This window comes from Parasteatoda tepidariorum, chromosome 5, assembly GCF_982258835.1.
Source record: "Parasteatoda tepidariorum strain Cologne lab strain chromosome 5, Ptep-v5.0, whole genome shotgun sequence".
In the NCBI taxonomy this organism is placed as follows: Eukaryota; Metazoa; Arthropoda; class Arachnida; order Araneae; family Theridiidae; genus Parasteatoda; species Parasteatoda tepidariorum.
Genome location: NC_141759.1, coordinates 67,574,966 through 67,596,567, shown reverse-complemented (window position 1 = coordinate 67,596,567; position 21,602 = coordinate 67,574,966). Strand labels below are relative to the sequence as shown.

The following is a 21,602-nucleotide window of genomic DNA, read 5'->3' as shown; positions in this document are numbered from 1 at the left end:
AAAATTGTTTTGTGCAACTTTAAATTTACCTCCACCACCTGCAAGATCTGCATTTAATAAAAACAATGTAAAACTGTTGAAAGCTCATTCAACACCATCAACCAGAAGGCGTAGAAAAATATTAAGGGCAAATAGGAAAAATAAATATGTGTTGAGAGAGAAGAAGGAAGGTGTTACCTATGAGTATGGCGGATTTTAAGGACGCGACACTATATAAACATTATACATAACAGAAATGTCATTTTTTGAATTGTTTTCATATTTATTTAGTTCTTTTCAACTTTTTAAAGGATATATGTATTGAATTATAATTTGTAAAATTTTTATAATTGCCTAAGAGAAACATGAGTTTTAATTTTTCTCGAAATGTGTTTTTCTCAATTTTTCATTTTACCCGAACCTTGATTTTAAAGCAGCCTAATGATTTAATAAGTTTCAAAAGATTCAGTTAAATTGTTGTTCAAATTTTCTCTCATCTTCATGAAGATGTTATAATAAAATTATTCAAATATTTTCTCAGTTTTGCACTTGACAGTTATTTTTCCAATTTTAACTTTAAATTTTATTTAATTTTTCAACTACATAATAGTTAGCTCTATCTATAAAATTTATATTATCAAATTGTTATGATTTAAATATGAAGCTAGTATTATTGTTTGTAATCAGTATAAAAATTCGTTCTTAATAAAAATTTTTATTCAATATACTTATATCATGGTATTTATATGCTTACACTTATGCTATAATTAGTAAACTCGTATTTATGTAATGACATGTACTTATTTATATCATAATAATTAATTTTGCAACTATATGATTTAAAAAGGATATAACTTTATTTAAGAATGCTTATGTTACTAAAAAATAACTAGTTTTTTTATGAATAATGCTATTTTGTACTTTATTTTTGTAAAAATTTTTTGTTTTTGCGTTTTTCTCAAAATGCATTTTTTGTGATTTTGAAAGTACGCAAAACGTAAAAACTTAAATTCTTTTCCATGTATTGCTTCCAAATTTTAACCATAGTTTTTTATCATTATAAAGCAGGTTTTGAACTAGAATCATGAAGAAATAATAACAATTGAATGTTTTACAGCTAGTTATAATTCTTTTGATCTTAGACTTTTTCCGTTTTTGGAGTGTTGACACATATTTTTGGCTGTCAAAATGGTTTAGGCAGACATATCGGAATTGTTTTAGTTCAAAACCTGTATTAGTGTTAAATAAAAATATTTTAATTAATTTTGTGAAAAAATATCAATAACTTTTTTTAATATCACGTTTTGCGTAAGACAGTTTTTTTAGTAAAATTAACTTATTTTTTATCAAAATTTCTAAAAATAATAATAAATTTTATAATTTGTTTTTTAAAATTATTTTTTTTACTCATAAACAATATTAAAATCACAAAAGATGATAATTTAATCAGAAATTTCAAAAATTTGTTATCGAAGGTGTACGGATACCTTAACGTAAGTCAGACATCTTGGCTTAGCTGAAGGAACGGATGACGCTTATTAGACTTGAACCATAAATGTTCAAAAAATTAACCCTGGACAATCTACGGCTGAATTCATATTCTCCAGAAATATTAAATGCTGACAAATTGAAATTATAATTTAAATTTGTCAGCTATGGAAAATGGAATTAAAAGTTACTCTATCTATGTTGAACCAACGAACGGGTAATCCAGCATACCAAAGTCAAAACCAGCTGAATTTAAAAAAGAACTTGATATCAAACTTAAAGGTCCAATTGAATATTTAAAATTTACACGCCATAAACAACTTCTTTTATGCCCTGGACACTGCTATTAATGCAATTTCGGTTACTGAAATTCTTGGCACACCTGTAATTGCGCCAACATGGCAACCTTAACCCTTTCATGCAGTCTATGCTTGAACGCTAACACAAAAACAAACGCTTTATACAGTTCGTTTGTATTTCGTTCTATTCATTTAACGCAACTCAACACAAATAGGATAATCCGATTTAAATTTGCAAAGAAGCACGAAACATGGACAACTAAAAATTGGAAGAAAGTCGTTTGAAGAGATAAATCCAAGCTCAATTCGTTTGGGAGACCGACGTTTTATTTGACGTCCGAAAAGCAGCAGAATGGACCTCTGGTACCAATGGCTAAGAGTGAAATGAGAAAATGAAATAGAAATGGTATCATAATGACATCACCCCCTCATAAAAATCCGTCAGTGGGACTATGGATCAATATGTTTATAAAAACACTTTTTTAGTTCACATGCTATCTTATAATCGTAAAAAGATGCCTCTTGAATGGATGTTTTAATAGGATAATTATCCTAAGCACACCTCTGAAACTGGGGCTAGTTAGTTTACAGCTAAGAAAGTTAAACTTTGAACTGGCCAATTCAGTCACCTGACCTGAATCCAGAGGAACATCTTTGAAAATTCATCGATAGAAAAGTCGGGTCAAGGAAAATTCTTCAAATAGGAGAAAATACTTAAGTCCACTCTAGAAGGCCTCGTTAATTCGATGCCTAAACGGTGTGCCACTGCCATCAAAGCAAAAGGAAATGCCACGAAGTATGAAAAATTTACAATATTTTCTTACTTTAAGATGATTACTTTCAATTAGAGTGTAGAAAAACAAAATTGTCTTAAAACTTTTCATCTCAAATTTTTTTTGTTGAACTAAGCACTTTTAAGTCTATTATTAGCTGCTCCCCATGTAGGATGACTAAAGCTACGAATTAGTAATTTACATCATTAAGAAATTTTGCTTACAGAAAAAGAACAAAAATTCCTATCGTCTCAAAACTTTTGCTTGCTCCCTACTGAAACTAGATTATATTGTTAAGGAGTCATTTTCATTTCATATTGTCATTTGAGATCAGTCAACCAAATGCTTAAAATTTGCCTTTTAAGGTAACTGCTTATCTAATACAATGTTTCAAATTTATCAGACAAAAAGCAAAAATACATCGAAAAGAAACGAAACAAACGTTTTCTCGTCAACAAAACATGGAGTCATTGACTAGGCATTTCTATCCGGGAGATTATCAAAATTATAGGTATATGGTATATGGGTCATTTTTTTTAAACATGACAATTCGGACCAAAAAATTTCTTCAAATTTAAAGTCTTCAAAATAATCTAAAATTTTTCTTGTATACTTCTTTAGTTACATTTATTAATATCTTACAGACAGCAGTGTAGTTTATTGACATTTGCTCGAGGAAGAAAAAAAAAAGAAATTCACCAAATCTTGAATGCCAGGAAAATGACATATTAGCTTAGAAGTTTAAAAAACAGTCATTTTAACTTAATAGTAAGTAACTCAACTTAAGCCTTTATGTTAGATGGACCATAAATTGCTTAAATTAGTTCTTTTTATCCACTGTATAATAATCAAACATTAAATAAATAAATAACTTTGGTTACATCCACCCATATAACAATCATACATGAACTTGGTATTAGGCTAATATTTGCTTTCCCTCCTTACAGTATTAGTAGTTAAAATAATTTCTGGTAACACTTCAATGTCCTGGCAATCATAAGCCAGGAAAATGACAGCCAGGATAATGACAAATTCACCATTTTATAGCATATAACTTTAATTTAATATTTTGGCCTAAGACGTTTATATTCTGTAGAAAACAACAGGATTTCTTAAAATAACTCAGATAAATCTATGTAGTTTATGTTATTAATGATTTCAAGAAGCCTAGAAAATGACAACACAAAAACCTACTCACCTTGAAATTTTTTTTGAAATATATTTTAAACCGGAAAATTGGTTCTTTATTCATGCAACAAGATATGTTCATGTATCAGGGTATCTAATCAATCTAGTAACATAAGATATTGATTGCTGGTCATAAACCACTCAATAAAAGTAGCCCGGAAAATGACAGATTTTCTTGGGACAAACAAATTATTGACAGAAAAAATTATTTTAAACGAAGTTCTTGTAAATAATACCCTCTGCTTACATTATAGAAATGCTTACACCGGTTGAGATAAAAAAAATTAGATATTAAAAAATTTATGGGAAGTTTTGAAGCTAGTTATTATTGGAAACATTGTTCGTGACATGCCAGAAACATAAAATTTTGAAGTTCAATTAAATTTTTTAACTATACAAAACTGTCAACGCTAGTGCAAAGTCATTTTAAAATGCTAACAGCAATGCTATTTATTAATTTAAAAAAAAGTTATTTTAGAATTAGATCTTGGAGCAAGGGACAGTGAATTGTCATATTTCGTGAGAATCACCCATATATCCTTTTGCCTTACTCTAAAAATTAATTAAACTAGTACTATAACAGAAAATATATATATTGTTAAATAATTGCATATATTTGCGAACTATTTTTTTTTAAAACAAATTATTAGTACTATTAATATGCCAAAAGAAAAGTTAATTTTACGGTAAAATTTTAGTTTTCTTGTTAAGAAGTATTTTATTAAAGAATTTTTTAAATGAGGATCCCTAATTGCAAAAGAAAATTTCAAGGTTTGATAACTGCACAAAAATTAAAACGGTTACAAAAATGTAAGAAATTGCTAAACCGACACAGTAACAAAAGTGCTGACTGAATAATTTTTTCTGATGAGAAAATATTTTGCGCAGAGCAAAGTTATAATGCTAAAAATAATGCTGTATATGTAGCAACCTTTGATGATATACCTGAAAGTGTACGAACTGTGCAACGCTTTCAGAACTAGAATTCTGTAACTATTTGGGCTGCAGTGTCAAATAATGGGGAATTTCCTCTGAAATTAATCGATACAGGGATAAAAATCAATGCTTAATATTACAAAACGGAAGTATTGGTTGCACATTTATTGCCACATGCTGACAGATTGCATTCCAAAATCGATTGGATATTTCAGCAAGATTGTGCATTTCATCACACCGAGCCGAAACAACATAGGCTAGTCCATGTCAATTGTTCGAAATTTATTAAATCAAAAGAGTGGCCTCCTTCTTCACCGGATCTAAATCCCTTACATTATAGTGTTTGAGAGATTCTGAAGTCTATAGTTAATGCTAAGCATTGTAACAGTATTTTGTAGCCACCCTGTATTTATGACAATAATATAAAACTCTAAAATTCCAATGTTTTTATCTCTTAAACTTCCATCTTAACTTAAATTTTGAAAAAGAAAAAAAAAAGTATATCCCTTTTTTTTTTATCTCTGTGCAACTGATGACAACAATTTTTAATATTCTCTTTGATAATTTTTAAAAAGAGTGGTGAAAGCGATTATTAAAAATGGTGAATCTAACAGAAAACGTAAATTTATAAACATTATTTAATCTTGCTAAAACCCATAGAAATCCTGCGTAACATCCTGCTAACATTAAATCTTGCTAAAAAAAACGGAATTTGCTCTTTATTTATTTTATAGTAATTTATAGTGTAGTCTACTATTTTAGTTTTATAAAAGTATTGCAGTTGCGTGATTTCAAAATTTTAAATAAATCTGCTTGTATAAATCGTTATTTCACAACCAGTTTAAATATTACAGTGATCTAGAACTTTCGATTTAATAACTATGCTAGTAGAATAACCAGTATTTGACAGTTCAAAAATCATGTCTTCAAATTTCCGAAGTTAGAGAAAATTTATCAGTCGAAAGCAAACCACTAAGAGTCCCGCAGTGGACTGATCGTTAAGACACGGTTCCCAGCAGATCACCGAAGTCAAGCATCACTGGCTGCGGTCAGTGTGCAGGTGGGTGACCACTTGGATCAGTCTGCGTAGGGACCGAGGGTGTGCGGTATTGGTCCTCGTTAAACTGTGCTACCGTAAAGGGCTCCACTTCGCTCGCAGGTTGTCGGGCTACCGAAGCGGGGGTGCCATCCCCTCCGCAGAGGATCAAAATTGTGATGGCATGTCTTCGGATCATCTTCCGGGATGTTTCCCAGACCGTCGCCAATAGCCCATTGTGCAGCTCTAGTGCGATGTAAATTAACAACAATAACAACAACAAACCGCTAAGAACTTCATTCTCTCAGTAGTTGGATAAAGAGAGTACGGCGACCGGGATTTCGGGGATTTTCGGGGATTCCGGGGGTGTACTCTTGAAGGGGGTTGGGGTGATCCATCAAATGTGACAGCTACTATAGTTGAGGGTGTTTTTTTTTTTTTTATCTTTATTTTTTAATTAATTTTTTTTTAATTATTGTTTTTAATCTTTATTTTTTAATTACTGTTTTCTGAGTTAATATTTTTTTTTCTAATACGAGTGATATTTGAAAAATGACATAAAATGAAACCCGATGTCATACTGTCAGGAATGAACATGAATCAGGTAATAATCAGTCTGTAAGATAAAACTTGAAAGCAAGATAAGACATGTTTCCGTAGGGTGATGTCATTTCTTCGATTCAATCAAAACAGGAATGCGTGACGTCATACAACCAGGATTCAACATGAATATGAAGTACGCGTCTTCAAGATAAGGCATGCATCACTTCTGTGTGGTCTGGAAAGATGAAGTATATTGAAATGTTTCGCTCACTTCTTGTTCGGTCTTGTTTCATTAGATCATTCTAGAATGTTCCATGGGGGTGGAGTCAGAAAATCATGCCGTCATTTTCTGCCTATCAGAATAAATTTTACAGTACTAAAATAATGATATCATTTTTAACCAATCAGAACAAGCATTACATAGCCGTTCGCAATGCATTCTGGGTAGTCGACTACAGTTTAAAATCAGATGCGTTTGCCCAGAGGCCTTATTCTGATTGTAGGATTACCTCTCTCAGGGCGCTTTTCTAAACTTAGTTTGTTCTCTCTTTGTTATTACGTTAGATTTTTTTTTTGTTAAATTTTTATTTGTCATCGTTGTTAAAGTTTTTGTTAGTTGTTTAACTTTTTATTTAAAAGTTTTGCTAGTTGTTACGGAGAAGTTTATAGTTGTTTAACTTTTTATTTAAAAGTTTCGTTAGTAGTTTATTTTATTATTTCTTGTAAATTTATCAAGTTTTAAGATGAGTCAAGAATTTAGTGCTTCTTTGCCTGAGAACGATGAAGTGCTTGCTGTGTGTGATTTTGGAGACCTTACTGGTAAAGATTTGGATAACATGCTGAGACAAGATCAAGCGGATGAAGGTAAAGTTCCATGCCCTGAATGTACGAAAAGCTTTACCACCCGACCCAATATGCTGCGACATCAACGTTCCATACATGGGGATAAACACCTCCAATGCCCGGACTGCTCAAAGACCTTCACCAGGATTGATAAACTGAAATGCCACCTCAATGCTCACAAACGCAAGGCTGCTACCACCTCATTACCTACTTCCAAGCAACCTCGGCTTGACATCCTTGCTGCTGCATCTACTTCTCGCTTGAATACCAGCCCTATTCAACAGACTGCTGGTCCAACTACCTCTCACGCTGCTGCCACTTCGGTCTCCGATCCTCTCTCAGCTTTCGAAGGAAGAGTGAAAAATATTCGTCTCCCTAATGATGACCACATCAAGGACTTGCGAACATTTCTAGAACTCAAGCGAGAAGACTTTATCCGCATCGTATCCTTCCACCTCGTTGACTATGAACTGAAAGTGAACTGCCGACTCTTGTGTCGTTACCGGAAAGTAGCTCCTAACGGTATAGTAAGCGAAGCTGTCCGCGTACAGATGCCCGAGGATAAATGGTTATCCTTTAAAAATATCAAGCATACACATCCAGTCCCATTCGTCATATATGCCGACTTCGAGTGTCTCACCAGGCCTTTAGACACGTGCCAACCCGACTCCAAAGGCTCTTACAGTGAGGCATATCAAAAACACGAGCCCATCAGCTTCTGCTACTACATAGCCTCGACGACGGGACCATACAAGGAACCTTTTATCTATCGGGGTCCTAATGCCGAGAAAGTTTTTATGGAAAGAATGAAATTGGAGGCTGAAGATATTCACCGCATCTACAAGCATCCTCTACCTATGGACCCATTGACCGAAGAGCAACAGCGAGTTTTCGACACTGCTACAAATTGCTATATGTGTAAAGAAAAGTTCTCCACGAATAATTATAAGGTAAGTGTTTTTTTTTTTTTTACTCACATTAATTCTTAAAATATTATATTAAATATTATCATAAATATATCATTATTTTTTAATATTTTCCTTACGAAAAATTTGATTAAAATGAAAGTTTAGAAGTTAAATCATTTGTTTTTAAATGTCCTACAAAAAATTTAATCTTTTTAGAAAAAAAAATTATTAGTAGTATTAGAATATCTTAATATCAAAGAGTTATATTTACTGTATAAATCAATTATTTTTAAAAGTGCATTTCCTTTTTTATACACTTTGTACGAAAATATTTTTACTGAGTGTTAAAATATCGTAACATGAGAGTGCTATATTTAGTTTTTAAAATATTATGTTAACTTAAAAATTATCTAATGAAGAAATTAACTTAGTATCAATACTAGAATTGTTTATTTAATTAAATAAAAATTCACAATTTTGAAGCATTTTTTTAAACATTTCAGTGATTTTTCCTGAATTGAGCTTCTAAGTTTCGATTACTCATTCTAAATATTTCATATCCTATTTACAATAAAAGTATAAATGTTTTTACTCTTAAACGTGGAGTTTAAAGACTAACAAAAATTAACATATAAATTTTAACTCATATGGGAAAAACCTTTTATTTAGTTATAAAACTGCTAGTTATTTCTTTTTCTAATGTTTATTCTTTTTTTAGGTGAGAGACCATGACCATCAAACCAAACAACTTCGCGGTATATCCTGCAATACATGCAACTTGAAGGCAAGGACACCTAACTTCATCCCGGTGATTTTTCACAACTTGTCCGGGTACGACAGTCATCTCTTCATTAAGGAATTAGGCGGAGACGATGGGGATATTACTGTCATACCAGAAAACACGGAGAAGTACATCTCCTTCTCAAAGCAAGTGGGAAACCGACTTAGTCTTCGATTTTTGGACTCTTTCCGATTCATGGCCAGCAGCCTGGACAAACTCGCCCAGAACTTATCGGAAGACCAGTTCAGACTCATCCGGAGATATTTTCAACCGTCTCAAGTGCCTCTACTACTGCGAAAGGGGGTGTACCCCTATGACTACATCAGCCATCCGGCTAAGTTCAATGAGACTTCATTACCTCCTCAAGATGCCTTTTATAATCGCCTGAATGAGATCGGCATCACTACAGCTGACTACGAGCATGCTCAAAGAGTGTGGAATGCTTTTGAGCTGAACACTCTCGGAGAGTATGCTGACTTGTACGTTAAGTCAGATGTGTTGCTGCTTGCGGACATCTTTGAAAATTTCAGAGATGTCTGCATGAAGACTTATGGGCTGGACCCCGCTTGGTATTACACGGCACCAGGACTGTCATGGGACGCTATGCTGAAGAAGACTGAAGTCCAACTGGAGCTGTTAGTGGATTATGATATGCATCTGTTTGTGGAGAGTGGTATCCGTGGTGGGATCTCTCAGTGCTCTCACCGACACGCGAGAGCCAACAATCCTTATATGGGGGAGGATTACAATAAAGCTCTACCATCAAATTATCTCCTGTATCTAGACGCCAATAATTTGTATGGCTGGGCTCAATCTCAGTACCTTCCTCTTAAGGATTTTCAATGGATTGATCCTGCTACGGATGTGTTGGGGACTCCACTCGACAGCTCAGTTGGATACATCCTAGAAGTTGACTTAGCATATCCGACCTCCATCCATGATGCTCACGTGGATCTACCACTCGCGCCTGAGACTACCATACCACCTGGCTGTAAAGAAAAGAGGCTCCTGACCACCTTGAACAACAAAGAGAGGTACGTGCTGTATTACCGGAATCTTCAACTCTATATCCAGCACGGTCTTAAACTCACCAGAGTTCACAGGATCCTCCAATTTACACAGTCTCCATGGTTAAAATCATACATCGATTTAAATACCACCCTCCGAACAGCTGCAACCAACGATTTCGAAAAGAATTTCTTCAAGTTGATGAACAACGCAGTGTTCGGAAAAACCATGGAGAACATCAGGCGTAGAGTGGATGTGAAACTTTGTGGAAATGCGAAAAAGGCGGAAAAACTCATCGCCCGATCAAACTTCCAGGATCGCACCATTTTTTCTGAAGATCTCGTAGCGTTCCACATGAGGCGGACAACCCTAACCTTTAACAAGCCAATTGCCATCGGAATGGTTATACTCGATGTTTCCAAAACATTAATGTATGATTTCCACTTCTCCAAGATGTTACCAAGATATGGAGGACTTCTTAAACTTCTGTACACCGATACCGACAGCTTCATCTATAACATCACCACTCCAGATGTGTATGCGGACATGAGGGAAAACTTGGAGCTCTACGACACTTCAGACTATCCTACAAACAATGTCTACGGCTTCCCCTTGATAAACAAGAAGGTTCTTGGAAAGATGAAAGATGAAACCAAGGGGGAGATTATGACGGAATTTGTTGGTCTGAGGTCTAAAATGTATGCATATACAGTCGGTGCCCAGGTGACAAAGAAACTGAAAGGAGTTAAGAAGACAGCCATTGATCGGAAAATTGATTTCGAGGATTATAGGCAGTGTCTATTTGAACACCGGGAGCTCATAACTTCGATGAATCTCATACGTTCAAAGAGTCACGAAGTCTTCTCGATTACTTCCAATAAGTTGGCACTGTCTCCTCACGATCAGAAAAGACACGTCTTGGAAGACAGAATCAGCACCGTTCCATTTGGACATTATTCATTGCAGAATAGCTCATAATAAAAAATGGAATTAAAAAATAGAAATTAAAAAGAAGATAAAATAAATGGAATAAGTAAGACCAGAAAAAACTATAAATAGCCTTGAAAAAATTATATAATTCATTCATCATGAACGTTTTGAAGTTGAAGCATCCCTTTACAGCCGTCCTAGCAGGTCCAACTGGTAGTGGCAAAAGCTATTTCATCAAGAAAGTGATTGAAAACAAAATGTTACAGCCTTTCCCAAAATCTATAGTGTGGTGTTATGGTGTTTATCAAAAACTGTACGATGAGATGCCTAATGTTATTTTTCATGAAGGAATTCCATCTGATTTGAATCAATATTCAAATGCATTAATTGTGATTGATGATCTCATGAGTGAATTGGGAAATGATCCACAATTAACAAAACTATTTACAAAGTTTTCCCACCATAAATCTTTAAGTATCATCTTTGTGGTCCAGAACATTTTTCATAAAGGAAAGGAAATGAGAGAAATATCTCTAAATGCCCATTATCTTGTATTATTCAAGAATCGAAGAGACGAATCGCAAATTACACATTTAGGACGTCAATTGTACCCTCGAAAAGTTAAATTTTTTCAAGAATGCTATGCAGATGCCACATCGAAACCTTTTGGATATTTACTCATAGACTTGAAATGTGATACAGATGAATCCTTGCGCATGCGCTCTGGAATGTTTCCTGGAGATATTTATTATGTCTACCAGCCTCGTTAACTTCATTTCGACTGCGAATTCTTAGCCAATAAGATGTCTGCCGTGGTAATTGATTTTGAAGGTTTTCCACTCCCATCAGGAAGTTACATCATCAAAGAACTCGCATTTCAAGCCGTAGAAGGTAGTTCTATCTCGGGACTATGCACCTTCCAACCACCGTACCCTTTCGAAGAACTATCAGCCCGTCAGAAAATGCAATATTCTTGGATAACAAGAAATATTCATCGAATCGACTGGAATCAAGGACTGGAGCCTTACACCAAACTTCGTACCATTCTAACATTTTTGTTTGATATGTTTTCACACATTTATGTGAAAGGACTCGAGAAAAAAATGTTTTTGGAATTTCTATCTGGAAGAGTGTGTTACGATTTAGAAGATCTCGGCTGCCCTAAAATAGATGATTTAATGCCATCCATTTCTTCCTGCCCAGCACATTCACCTGACTTTAAACATTGTGCCGTTGTCAAAGCAAAAGCATTTGCTTGTTTTCTCAAAGAAGAGTTATAAAAAGCTTCCACATCTGAGAAAAGAAATCATTTGAAAGCGAGATGTCTGCGTGTGATGTACGAACTTTAGAGCTCATAAAACTGATCTCAAAATCTAAACATTGCAAATCACTTATAAAAAAGTGTTCAAAGCGTGAGATTAAAACCCTGTGCGAGTGTGTTTTGAATGCTCTTTGTGGTAATATACCACTTACAAAAACTCAAAAAAGTCGTTTATCTCCTCACAAAGAAAGTTTAAGAAAACTTGCGGACAAGAAAACACCATTATACAAGAAGAAAAAAATTCTTATTCAAAAAGGAGAGGGATTCCTATCCATTTTACTGCCTGCAGCTATTTCTGTCATCAGTTCTTTAATTCATGGAGTATAGTAAGAAATTTGTGCTAGTTCCAGAAGATAGAATACAAGTAGCAGAACATCTATCCGAACTGGATCAACTAATGAAAAATATTCTTCAGAATAAAAAGTTATCAGATGAAGAAAAAGTGACTTTGTATTTACAATTGTTGCAAAAATATACACATTTTTCAATTCAGAAGCCTAATATAGAAGAATTTGAGTCACGTCAAACAGAAATTCCAACAACAGAACCAGCGAAAGAAGAACCCATACAAATAAAAAATGAAACAGAAGATCTGGGAGAAAGAATCCTTAGTGTAGTTCCAGCTCGATGGCAGGATAAAGCAACAGAAATGTTAAAGTTTTTGAAAGATCAAAAATCTCTCCTTTGGAATAATAAAGGTGAAATCATTTATAAAGATGTAACTGTTCCTGGAAGTAACATTGTAAATCTCCTCAATGACTTTTTAAGAAATCGGAAATCAGCCCCAGAAGGAAGACATGTATTTTTAAGTGCTTTGAGTGATGTTAAATTACCAAAACATTTGGATGTAAATAAAAAATTGTATAAAGAAAATAAAATTGTAAAAAAACGTGTAATGTATGCTCGCAGAAATGCATGGTTAAAACTTTGAAATAAATGCTATTTCATGTATTCGAATTTTCGTCTTTATTGATACTTTTTTCTTTCAGGTGTAAATATTTTAACTTACTAAAATTTACAGAAAAAGTTAAAAATAATAAATGTTTTTTTTTTTTTTTAAAGTAATAAATGTTTGGAAGAAAAAAAAAAGTGTTAGAAATTTTTTTTTTTCTCTAATGCATTAAAAAATTTGGAAAAGAAACGAAAAAGTTTTTTCTTGCGTAGAAAAATAATTTTTCGCCAATAAAAAAAAAATTGTTTTAAAATAAACTTTACAAAATATTTTTATTCTAGAGTGAAAAAATTTTAAAAATAAAATTTGGAAAAATAATTTTTCTTAAGTAGAAAAATTTTTAGAAAAGTAATTTCTAAAAACAAAAAAAAAATTTGGAAAAAAAATTTTAAAAGGAAAATTTCCGAAAAAAAATTATGTAAAAAAAAATTTATAAAATTAAATTTATAAAAAAAAAAATTGTGCAGAAACATTTTAAAAATAAAAACTTCGTTAAAGTTTTCTCATTTAAATAAAATTCCGAAATATAAAATTTTCTATAAATGTTGTATAAATTTTCATAATAGAAACAAGAAAGACACAAATTATTTAGTTTAATTTCTTTTTATTTTTTAAAGACAAATCTTAAACCATATCGTTTCTTTACAAACTGAAACATCAGAAAATCATTGATATACAATCGATTTAAAATATAATACATAGAATAATCTTGACATCGCTTGAATAAAAAGTAAATACAATATTGTCCGCATACATTGGACGTAGGTGATTGAAAAACTTTGGAATTCCATTGTACATTTGAATAGGAAGAGGTATTCATATTATAAAATTCGGGAGGTCTTCCATACGAGTCATAAAATTCCAATTCCTTTTTATCATTCACGAATAATGCAAGCCAGTGAGATCCTGGTCGGGATGAGTCATCTGCATTCATGATAGCACATGTATTTTCTTGTAGATTAGGAATCTTATCTCTTGAATATACTCCTTGAAAGTAAGGCGATGTTATCTTCTCTCGAGATAAAATGTGAAATAATTGTAATCCATCCATTCTTTAATTTCCGAAATCGTACAAAATATTTCTTGACTTGTTAATTTCTATTAAATTTTCAAATTCGGCAAAAATGATTACACACACAGTCTGCTCTAATGATTTGCTGAATTTTAGTTCTAATCGTAAGTTGCTGTGTTTGATTAGATTTAAATGCTCTCCAGAACATAAATCGGGGGAGAGATCAAATCCGAACAAAGTATTTCCTTTCACGTATTCTTCTCTCGAAATAAATATTCCTTTATCTTGGCCCATTCGTTCCGTACCCACAAATAGAGTTTGATAGGCACGAATGTATTGATTTTTTGCAAAATCTAGCTCCAATGGATTATGAGGTACAGGTTGTCCATCTACATACACTCCAATAAAATTTAAATCAAAGTGTTTAAAATCATAGGGAGATTTCGAAAATGTTCCGTGAAAAGCTTCATTATCTACACAACCAATAATAACTTTTTTCGGCATAGGACCTGAAAATACGTTATCTTGGATAAAAGACATACTTCCTTTAGGAATCGAATACACTTTGCATTGCACTCGATTAATGGGGTATTTTGCACTTGTTTTCTCGAGTGCTTTAGCATGACCAAGTAACACTCCTGGATTCACACGAACTTTTCGGATAAACAAAGACACATGATCTAATACTACTTTAAATCCTTCAGATCCTTGTAAACAAAATTCTGGCTTACTTCGTATCAATTTTATTTTCACATCCACCAAATTGAGTAACAGACGCTCTTGGTGAAATAAATCGGAATGTATACATCCAATCATATCCACTGTAGCACTTTCTTTGATAAAAGCAGTTCTTTTCTTCAAGCCATCATCAGAATCTTTGTAAAATAATTCAGCTGTTAATTGAGAAGTTTTGCTATCGTATCCATGGTTGAGGAGAGTTTCTATGTAGGCTCGATAAGGATAAGTATTACTTGAATTGGATACAATACGATCATTCAATGAAATATCAACTTGAGAAAATAACGAATGAAGAAATAAATTCACAGGTCCAATAGTATCATCTTTAGTGATGAGAGTATTATCACTTTTTACAATTTTCGCTTTCACATACAATTGAGTTTGGCTGAGATCTATGTAATCTTCAGCACTTCCTGAAACGTGAAACTCTACAGGTGCATTATCAAACACATTAGAAAGAGGATGAAACTGTATCCACTGACCATCTTGAATAACAGTTTGAGTACTAGGTAAGTTAAACAACTCCAATTCAGATTTCACACATTCGGGAGAATCTTTCAATAAAAATGCCATTATGGATCAAAAATATCACGTCCACTCACTTTGCGAGCTTTTGATGAAATGATTCTTTTCTGCTTCTTACGCTTCCTTTTATACTGTCCTTTTCCCACCATCGATTGTACTTTATCAATAGCTTTTCGAGCTAAATTTTTTCCACTCTCTTTCGCTCTTGTTTTTACAGCTTCTTCCAAATTTTCGCCAGATAATACATCAGATGCTACACGGGTTCCAGTTTTTAAAACTTCTTTTCCAATAGTTTTACCACCTTTTACTAAAAAGGGTAGTGCTGCTCTAAATAATCGACGAAATATACCGCCGAGTCCATAGCCTTTTTGGAAATTAATACCTTTATAATAGGACAAACCCGAGCCAATTTGACTCGCATAATGTTCTTCGAATTTTTTAGTACAACAAACGTACGGTACACTCATCTTGACGTCTTCTCTTCAAATGAATGTTTCAAAAACGCATCGTACTATTTATAGTATTTGCTTCATGCGGAAATGTAAAACTATGATCACTTTACCACTTTCAAAAGGTACGAAATTACCTGAATTCAATCTAAGCTCCATTTGAATAGTTTGAAAGGAGTGTCTCATTAAAGGTAAGTATTGAGGTCTATCATAATACTGACTGATTGTTTCACCATCATGTCCTTTTATTCGAACCATCCGCAGTAGAGGAGCTTGTGTATCTCCGACAATTTGGGGTGAAATAAGATCTGTGTACACATAGAAAACTGAAAAATTAGACCACGCGTCAGCCACAAATTCGCTTTTCTGGTTACCCGTAATCACTGCATCGCGTCGAAATCCTAACAATTCACCTAGCTTTTCTAAATAAAGACTGCAACCTTGAACGACGTTAATTTTTACTCGTTTCGTAGCTTTATTGTAACTTATTGTAAACCGGCTAGGATTTTTAGGTAAAGCAAGTTGTATAGCTGATACAATATCGAACATTGATTCATAACACCCCACATCAATTGTTTGCTTTACAGTCGATACGATATTACCATTACTTATCTTGTATTGAAAATAATTGTTACTTTCATTTACGTTCAGCCAAGAATGGGGATAGATGATTTCAGATAGGCCTACTTCCCATTCACCGTTTAGATTAACTGGTATCGGTAACTGCGTCTTAAAATGAGAGATTTTGTTGTTAGGAAAAAACTGCATGGAGCTATCAGAAGGTAACGTCACGTAGAAAGACATTTTCGAGAATGAGCCTTCAGAGGTTAAGTTTCACTATTTATACTTTTTGAATATCACTCACCCAGGCATTAAACTTTTCAGGATAGCCTAAAAATTTCACGAAATATTCTGTGCTTCCTCCCTTCTTTCTCTTTTTGATCACTTTTTCTACCGGATAGAAGCCAGAGTCTACTACCTTTTGCAATTCTTCTTTATAAAAAGTACCTTTGATCTCTTCACCTTGTAAGTCTTTTAATCTATAAACAACAGGAATTCGAGGAATAATTTCATGAATAGTGAATATTTCCCGACTCCAGTTGTGTTCGTATCCTTTTTCAAAATGACCTTTCAGTCTGCTGATTCGTACTGTATCTCCTACTTTAAAAACAATTGGATTGCGTTTTAATGTCTTCAAATCTCCATACAAATTTTCCAAGACCTCACTGGTATTGCTTTTATTAACGGAAGCTGGTTCCATTTTAATACTGCTATGTCGAGTGTGATTGTAACTCCATATTAATTGATCAATCACATCGATGTAATTCTTAGTATTGAATTCTGTGAAATATTTCCACATTTTTGTTTTCAATGTTCTATTAAATCTTTCCACAATACTTGATTTCGTAGAATTATTTGTTGTAAAAAATTTAATCTGCATGCTTTTCAAATAATGTTGAACTGTTTTATTTTTGAACTCTGTTCCATCATCCGATTGAAGTAATTCAGGCTTTCGTTCCTTAAAAATAGATTCTAAGGCTACTTTTACATTTTTTCCCGTTTTATCTTTTAGCGGTATGGCCCAAGCATACTTTGCGAAAACGTCAATACACGTTAATAAGTATTTATACCCTTTATTGAATTTAGAAAGAGATTGCATGTCGACTAAATCGGCTTGAAATTGCCTGTTCATATCACTCATCAAAACACGATTCCGTTGAAATTTGCGTCTAACAGGTTTATGCAGTGTATAAGAATCTTTAAAAGAGAGCCACTTCTTAACGGTATTTGCATTCTCTTTTCCTTTGAGTGCGTGATGTATTGCATCCGCACCCCCAAAACTAGCTGGTTGCTTAGGATCTTTATAAAATGATTGCATGCTATCTGAACAAAGTCTAACGAGTAAATGGGTAAAACATTAGATGATCACTGTTATTTATAAAAAAAAGATACCAAGTTATAAAGGAAATCTTAAACTATTTATTCAATTAAAACTGGTACAAAAGTCAGTTTTAGCAATTTGAAGTATTTCAACAAGATCAATAGTGTCGAGAAAACGAGCAGTTACAAAATTTAACAGATTTTCTTGTGAGACAGGATGACGCATTTCATTTTTAACAGTATTATAAAAACTTTTGACAAACATATGAGGCTTTAAGTTCAAAGCAGATTCACAAAACAGGACTCGAGTATTACTTGAAAGTTCTGAAGGGCTTACTTCCATAGGATTCAATAAGCCTGTTTGATATGCTAGCAATTTGTAAATTTCAGTCTTCAGGAGGTGTCTTAACACTTTGGTGATAGTCCCATCGTCTTCAGGAGCTGTTGATGGTGCTGGATGTTTTAATAGATCTTCAAACATTTTCCTAAAGTCCAGTTGGTTATACTTTAAATGAAATAGATTATCTAGTAGAAAATCTCCAAGGGAAAATATTTTGTCCCATTGGTCATCATTCAAAGATATGCATTTCGTGTAGGTATTTCCATTTCGGCAAGTAGTAATTTTCTTGAGGAGGACTGCTTCATCAAATTCAATCATCACTATATTGTAGCACTTCTCCTTGTCTTGAATACCGACACTTTTATCAGAATGAGCGGTCACTGGATCGACTAGACGTGGTAAGTTGAGGAAATACTCGTATAACGGATGATCTTTCTTCTTTTCTGTCAACTTTTCTCTGAGAAATGAGCTGTTGACCAAGTGGATGAACTGGTAAGGTGTTAGAGTCACCCCCTCTTTCGATGGATAGTACTTTTCTCCATGTTTCTTATATCGTCTCACATTAACCAGAATTCGATCACGGTAAATAGTAGTGGAAATAAAGACATCTTCTACTAAAATAAACATATTGGAAGGAATACTGCTTTCGTGGAAAGATCCTTGATTGTTCTAAAAAAAATCAAAAACATTTATGAGATTATAAAATAGTATAGAAATATATGCATATTCTAAAATAAAAAAATTTAAAAGATACTTACTTCGCTATGATCAGCTTTTCGCTTCATGTTAGCCATTCCTTCGTTACGAATATTTAAAAGGCACTAAGGCAGAAACCAAATTATAAATGACGATTTGGGTAAGAACATACACTTTTATACTATTTTCTCTCATTTCTGATTGGTTCTTGAAAGTTATACGCTCATAGGTTGAAAAAATAGTGATGTCATTGAAATACTCCTTTCTGATTGGTTGATCACAGATCTGTATCAGAGCCCCTAGTGGTGAAATGAGTAAGCTTGAAGCGCTTCGCATTTCACCATTTTATGAGTCATTAACATGATCAGTTTTGCGTTATCGTGTTTAAACGTGATCTTGCATGTGTATGTCATTGCGCTTTTTTCCCATGAATCATTATCTTTTTTTCCATAATTCGGTTAAAAATAAATTTATAATTAAATTAATATTCATAGTTAATAAAAATCAATTAAAAAGATTTCATTACAAAATAAAGATTAAAAAAAATAATTATGAAAAAAAAAACACCCTCAACTATAGTAGCTGTCACATTTGATGGATCACCCCAACCCCCTTCAAGAGTACACCCGCGGAATCCCCGAAAATCCCCGAAATCCCGGTCGCCGTACTCTCTTTATCCAACTACTTCTCTCTTAGTCTCAATTGAAGAAATGGGCTTGGAGTATGACATGAGATCATGAAGCGACAGATCTGAAAGCTAAGGCCCAAAAGGTGAAAATTTTAAAAATCTCAGTCTCACTCTCTACCTGAATTTACGTAAATATTTATGTCAAATACTATGAAATCCACCTAAGAAAAGTACTTTGAACGAATGCAAAGTATATGACTTTTTAAGGGTTAGATGCTATCTTTAAAAAAGAAAAATCGAAGAAAATCAAATTCATGTTTACCTTTCAGAATAATATAAAAGGGTTTTATCGGAAAAATTACAAGAAACATTACAGCAAACCTTAAAAATGTAATAGTTTTAAAACTAATGGAACTTTAAGGGTAAGGTCCTTCTTATCTTCACATAAAACGATAAAAAAATTAATTCTACTGCCGTTATTTTTTTCGCTTACATTTAAAAAACCTTAAAAAAAAAAAAGAACGAAACTAAAAAATTTAATAATTTCAAAACTTTTTCAAAATTTAAAGTAAAGGAGTCGTGTAGCACATTTTAGAGTTAAACTAATTAATTAAATTAATAAAAAATTAACATTGAAGAATGTCCGAATCAACTATATTTTTGTATTAGGATGTTCCTTAAACCTTTTTCTTCTTCTTCTTATAATGATCACATACATTAATATAATTACTCTTTCGGCCATTTGTCACACAAACTTTTAAATTATATGCAGGATTTAAATGTCAAAATATGAAATTCGTCTTAAGAAATGAAGAATCGGTCTCAAAAAAATAAAGATGCAAAAATGCGTTTTATTATTCAGAAACTATTTGATCAATTTCATTCTGATTAGGTTTTCTGACATATAAAATTGCACTGCTTTAACTGACATCAAAATTTGAGTATTTCAAAATGTTTTGATAGTTGATAAATTAAATATAAACAATAATAAGCAATTATATATGTAAAAAAAAAATTATTTTGCTTGAAAATACGATGTAAAAAATGAATGTCGGTGATCTGTATTTTATGTTATGAACTGTGCTTGTGATGCAGACAGGGCCGGATTAACCTATAGGCACACTAGGCACGTGCCTAGGGCCTACGAAAAACTTGGGAGAAAAAAATTTGTTGACAGAAATAATTTAGCTTTAAAAACAACAAGTGCATTTTGCACAAAGTTATGAAGATACAAATAAATATATAATATTTTTCGGTAATAAATTATTTTGCAGAATCTTATGATCTAATATATTACTTTTTTGCGATTTTTGGATTCAACGAAATCTTGTATTATGCTGTCGAATTCCAAACTACGCAAAATGTCGTATTCAATAAACATAAGTGCGAGCGATGCCAAACGATCTTGATTCATTGTTGAACGCAAATAATTTTTTATCAATTTTAATCTGGAGAAAGATCTTTCTCCTTCTGCATTTGATCCAAGAATCGACAAATATATTCTTAATGCAATGTGTGAACGTTAGGAAAAGTATTCACTAGTTTATCTTTAACATAGTTTTAATACAGTGCTTAATGATAATCATCGCTGAGAAATAAGCCTTTTTAATACAGTGCTTACCAATCGTTTAAAACAAGCAAAACAATTCGAAAATGACTGCAAGATTTTACAATCTTTCAGAGAAATGAATAGCTTAAAATTTTTAGAAATTAAAATAAAAAAGGAAATATTTTTCTCGAACTTCAACCGAAATGCAATTTTATCTAATTGACAAGATGGTTTTTCAAGCAATATTCTCAAGCATTAAATCAGTATTGCCCGAAGAACAAGAAAGAAAAAAGCCAAAAAAGCTATTGAAAAGTAATAAAAAAAAATCTATCAGACGTGATCGCCATTCGAATGATGGGAGGAGATAGTTTCTTTATTCAGAACACGTTTTTTGCTAATGCTTTTTTGTTATTTCAGAAAAAGAAATGCAGTGAAAAACGAGTGGAAAAAATCAAATTTGCCAATAATTATTAATTACAATTTACTTCCACAATTATATATATTCAATGGTTTTGGATTACAGCTCTTGTGAACATACCTGGGAACAATAACTTTTTGGTTTTTGCTTTTCGTTTCTTTTATATTTGTTTATTTATTTATTATTATTTTTTTCAAATTTTCCGAAGTTCCTTTTGTTCTTATGTTTTATGCTTCGCGACTCGCCCTGCCATTTTACTTATTATATAGTCACTTTAAAGTTCCCAATAATCTACTTGTATAAAAATTAATTTATGTTATTATCTGACGCTAACTATCTTACGTGATGTTATGATCTTATGTTACAATTAACGAAGCAAAA

The 21,602-nt window shown here is 32.7% G+C and overlaps 4 protein-coding genes across 4 annotated transcripts; 1 reads left to right on the top strand and 3 right to left on the bottom strand.

Annotated features, from left to right (window-relative positions):
- Window positions 1-6,006: 6,006 nt before the first annotated feature.
- On the top strand, window positions 6,007-12,984 carry LOC147809449 (uncharacterized). The gene is made up of 2 exons (XM_087164143.1): window positions 6,007-8,035; window positions 8,712-12,984. The coding sequence occupies exons 1-2, from the start codon at window positions 6,986-6,988 to the stop codon at window positions 10,758-10,760; spliced, it is 3,099 nt and encodes a 1,032-aa protein (XP_087020269.1). The 5' UTR covers window positions 6,007-6,985; the 3' UTR covers window positions 10,761-12,984.
- Window positions 12,985-13,864: 880 nt separating this feature from the next.
- Window positions 13,865-15,308, bottom strand: LOC147809448 (uncharacterized protein F54H12.2-like). Its single transcript, XM_087162816.1, has 2 exons — window positions 14,124-15,308; window positions 13,865-13,909 (listed from the first exon to the last, which is right to left on the bottom strand). The coding sequence occupies exons 1-2, from the start codon at window positions 15,306-15,308 to the stop codon at window positions 13,865-13,867; spliced, it is 1,230 nt and encodes a 409-aa protein (XP_087018942.1).
- A 170-nt stretch (window positions 15,309-15,478) lies between these two features.
- Window positions 15,479-19,306, bottom strand: LOC139425505 (uncharacterized). The gene is made up of 2 exons (XM_071180513.2): window positions 18,689-19,306; window positions 15,479-18,599 (listed from the first exon to the last, which is right to left on the bottom strand). The coding sequence occupies exons 1-2, from the start codon at window positions 18,722-18,724 to the stop codon at window positions 17,694-17,696; spliced, it is 942 nt and encodes a 313-aa protein (XP_071036614.2). The 5' UTR covers window positions 18,725-19,306; the 3' UTR covers window positions 15,479-17,693.
- On the bottom strand, window positions 16,551-17,069 carry LOC147809447 (uncharacterized). Its single transcript, XM_087162815.1, has one exon. The coding sequence runs from the start codon at window positions 17,067-17,069 to the stop codon at window positions 16,551-16,553; it is 519 nt and encodes a 172-aa protein (XP_087018941.1).
- Window positions 19,307-21,602: the final 2,296 nt, after the last annotated feature.

Coding starts and splice junctions, on each gene's coding strand:
- LOC147809447 (XM_087162815.1), bottom strand. CDS start 17,069: ATGTGGAAATATTTCACAGAATTCAATACTAAGAATTACATCGATGTG.
- LOC147809449 (XM_087164143.1), top strand. CDS start 6,986: ATGAGTCAAGAATTTAGTGCTTCTTTGCCTGAGAACGATGAAGTGCTT. Junction 8,036..8,711: donor TCTCCACGAATAATTATAAG/GTAAGTGTTTTT, acceptor TTCTTTTTTTAG/GTGAGAGACCATGACCATCA.
- LOC147809448 (XM_087162816.1), bottom strand. CDS start 15,308: ATGGCATTTTTATTGAAAGATTCTCCCGAATGTGTGAAATCTGAATTG. Junction 13,910..14,123: donor GCAAATCATTAGAGCAGACT/GTGTGTGTAATC, acceptor TCATGAATGCAG/ATGACTCATCCCGACCAGGA.
- LOC139425505 (XM_071180513.2), bottom strand. CDS start 18,724: ATGGCTAACATGAAGCGAAAAGCTGATCATAGCGAA. Junction 18,600..18,688: donor GAAAAGCTGATCATAGCGAA/GTAAGTATCTTT, acceptor GATTTTTTTTAG/AACAATCAAGGATCTTTCCA.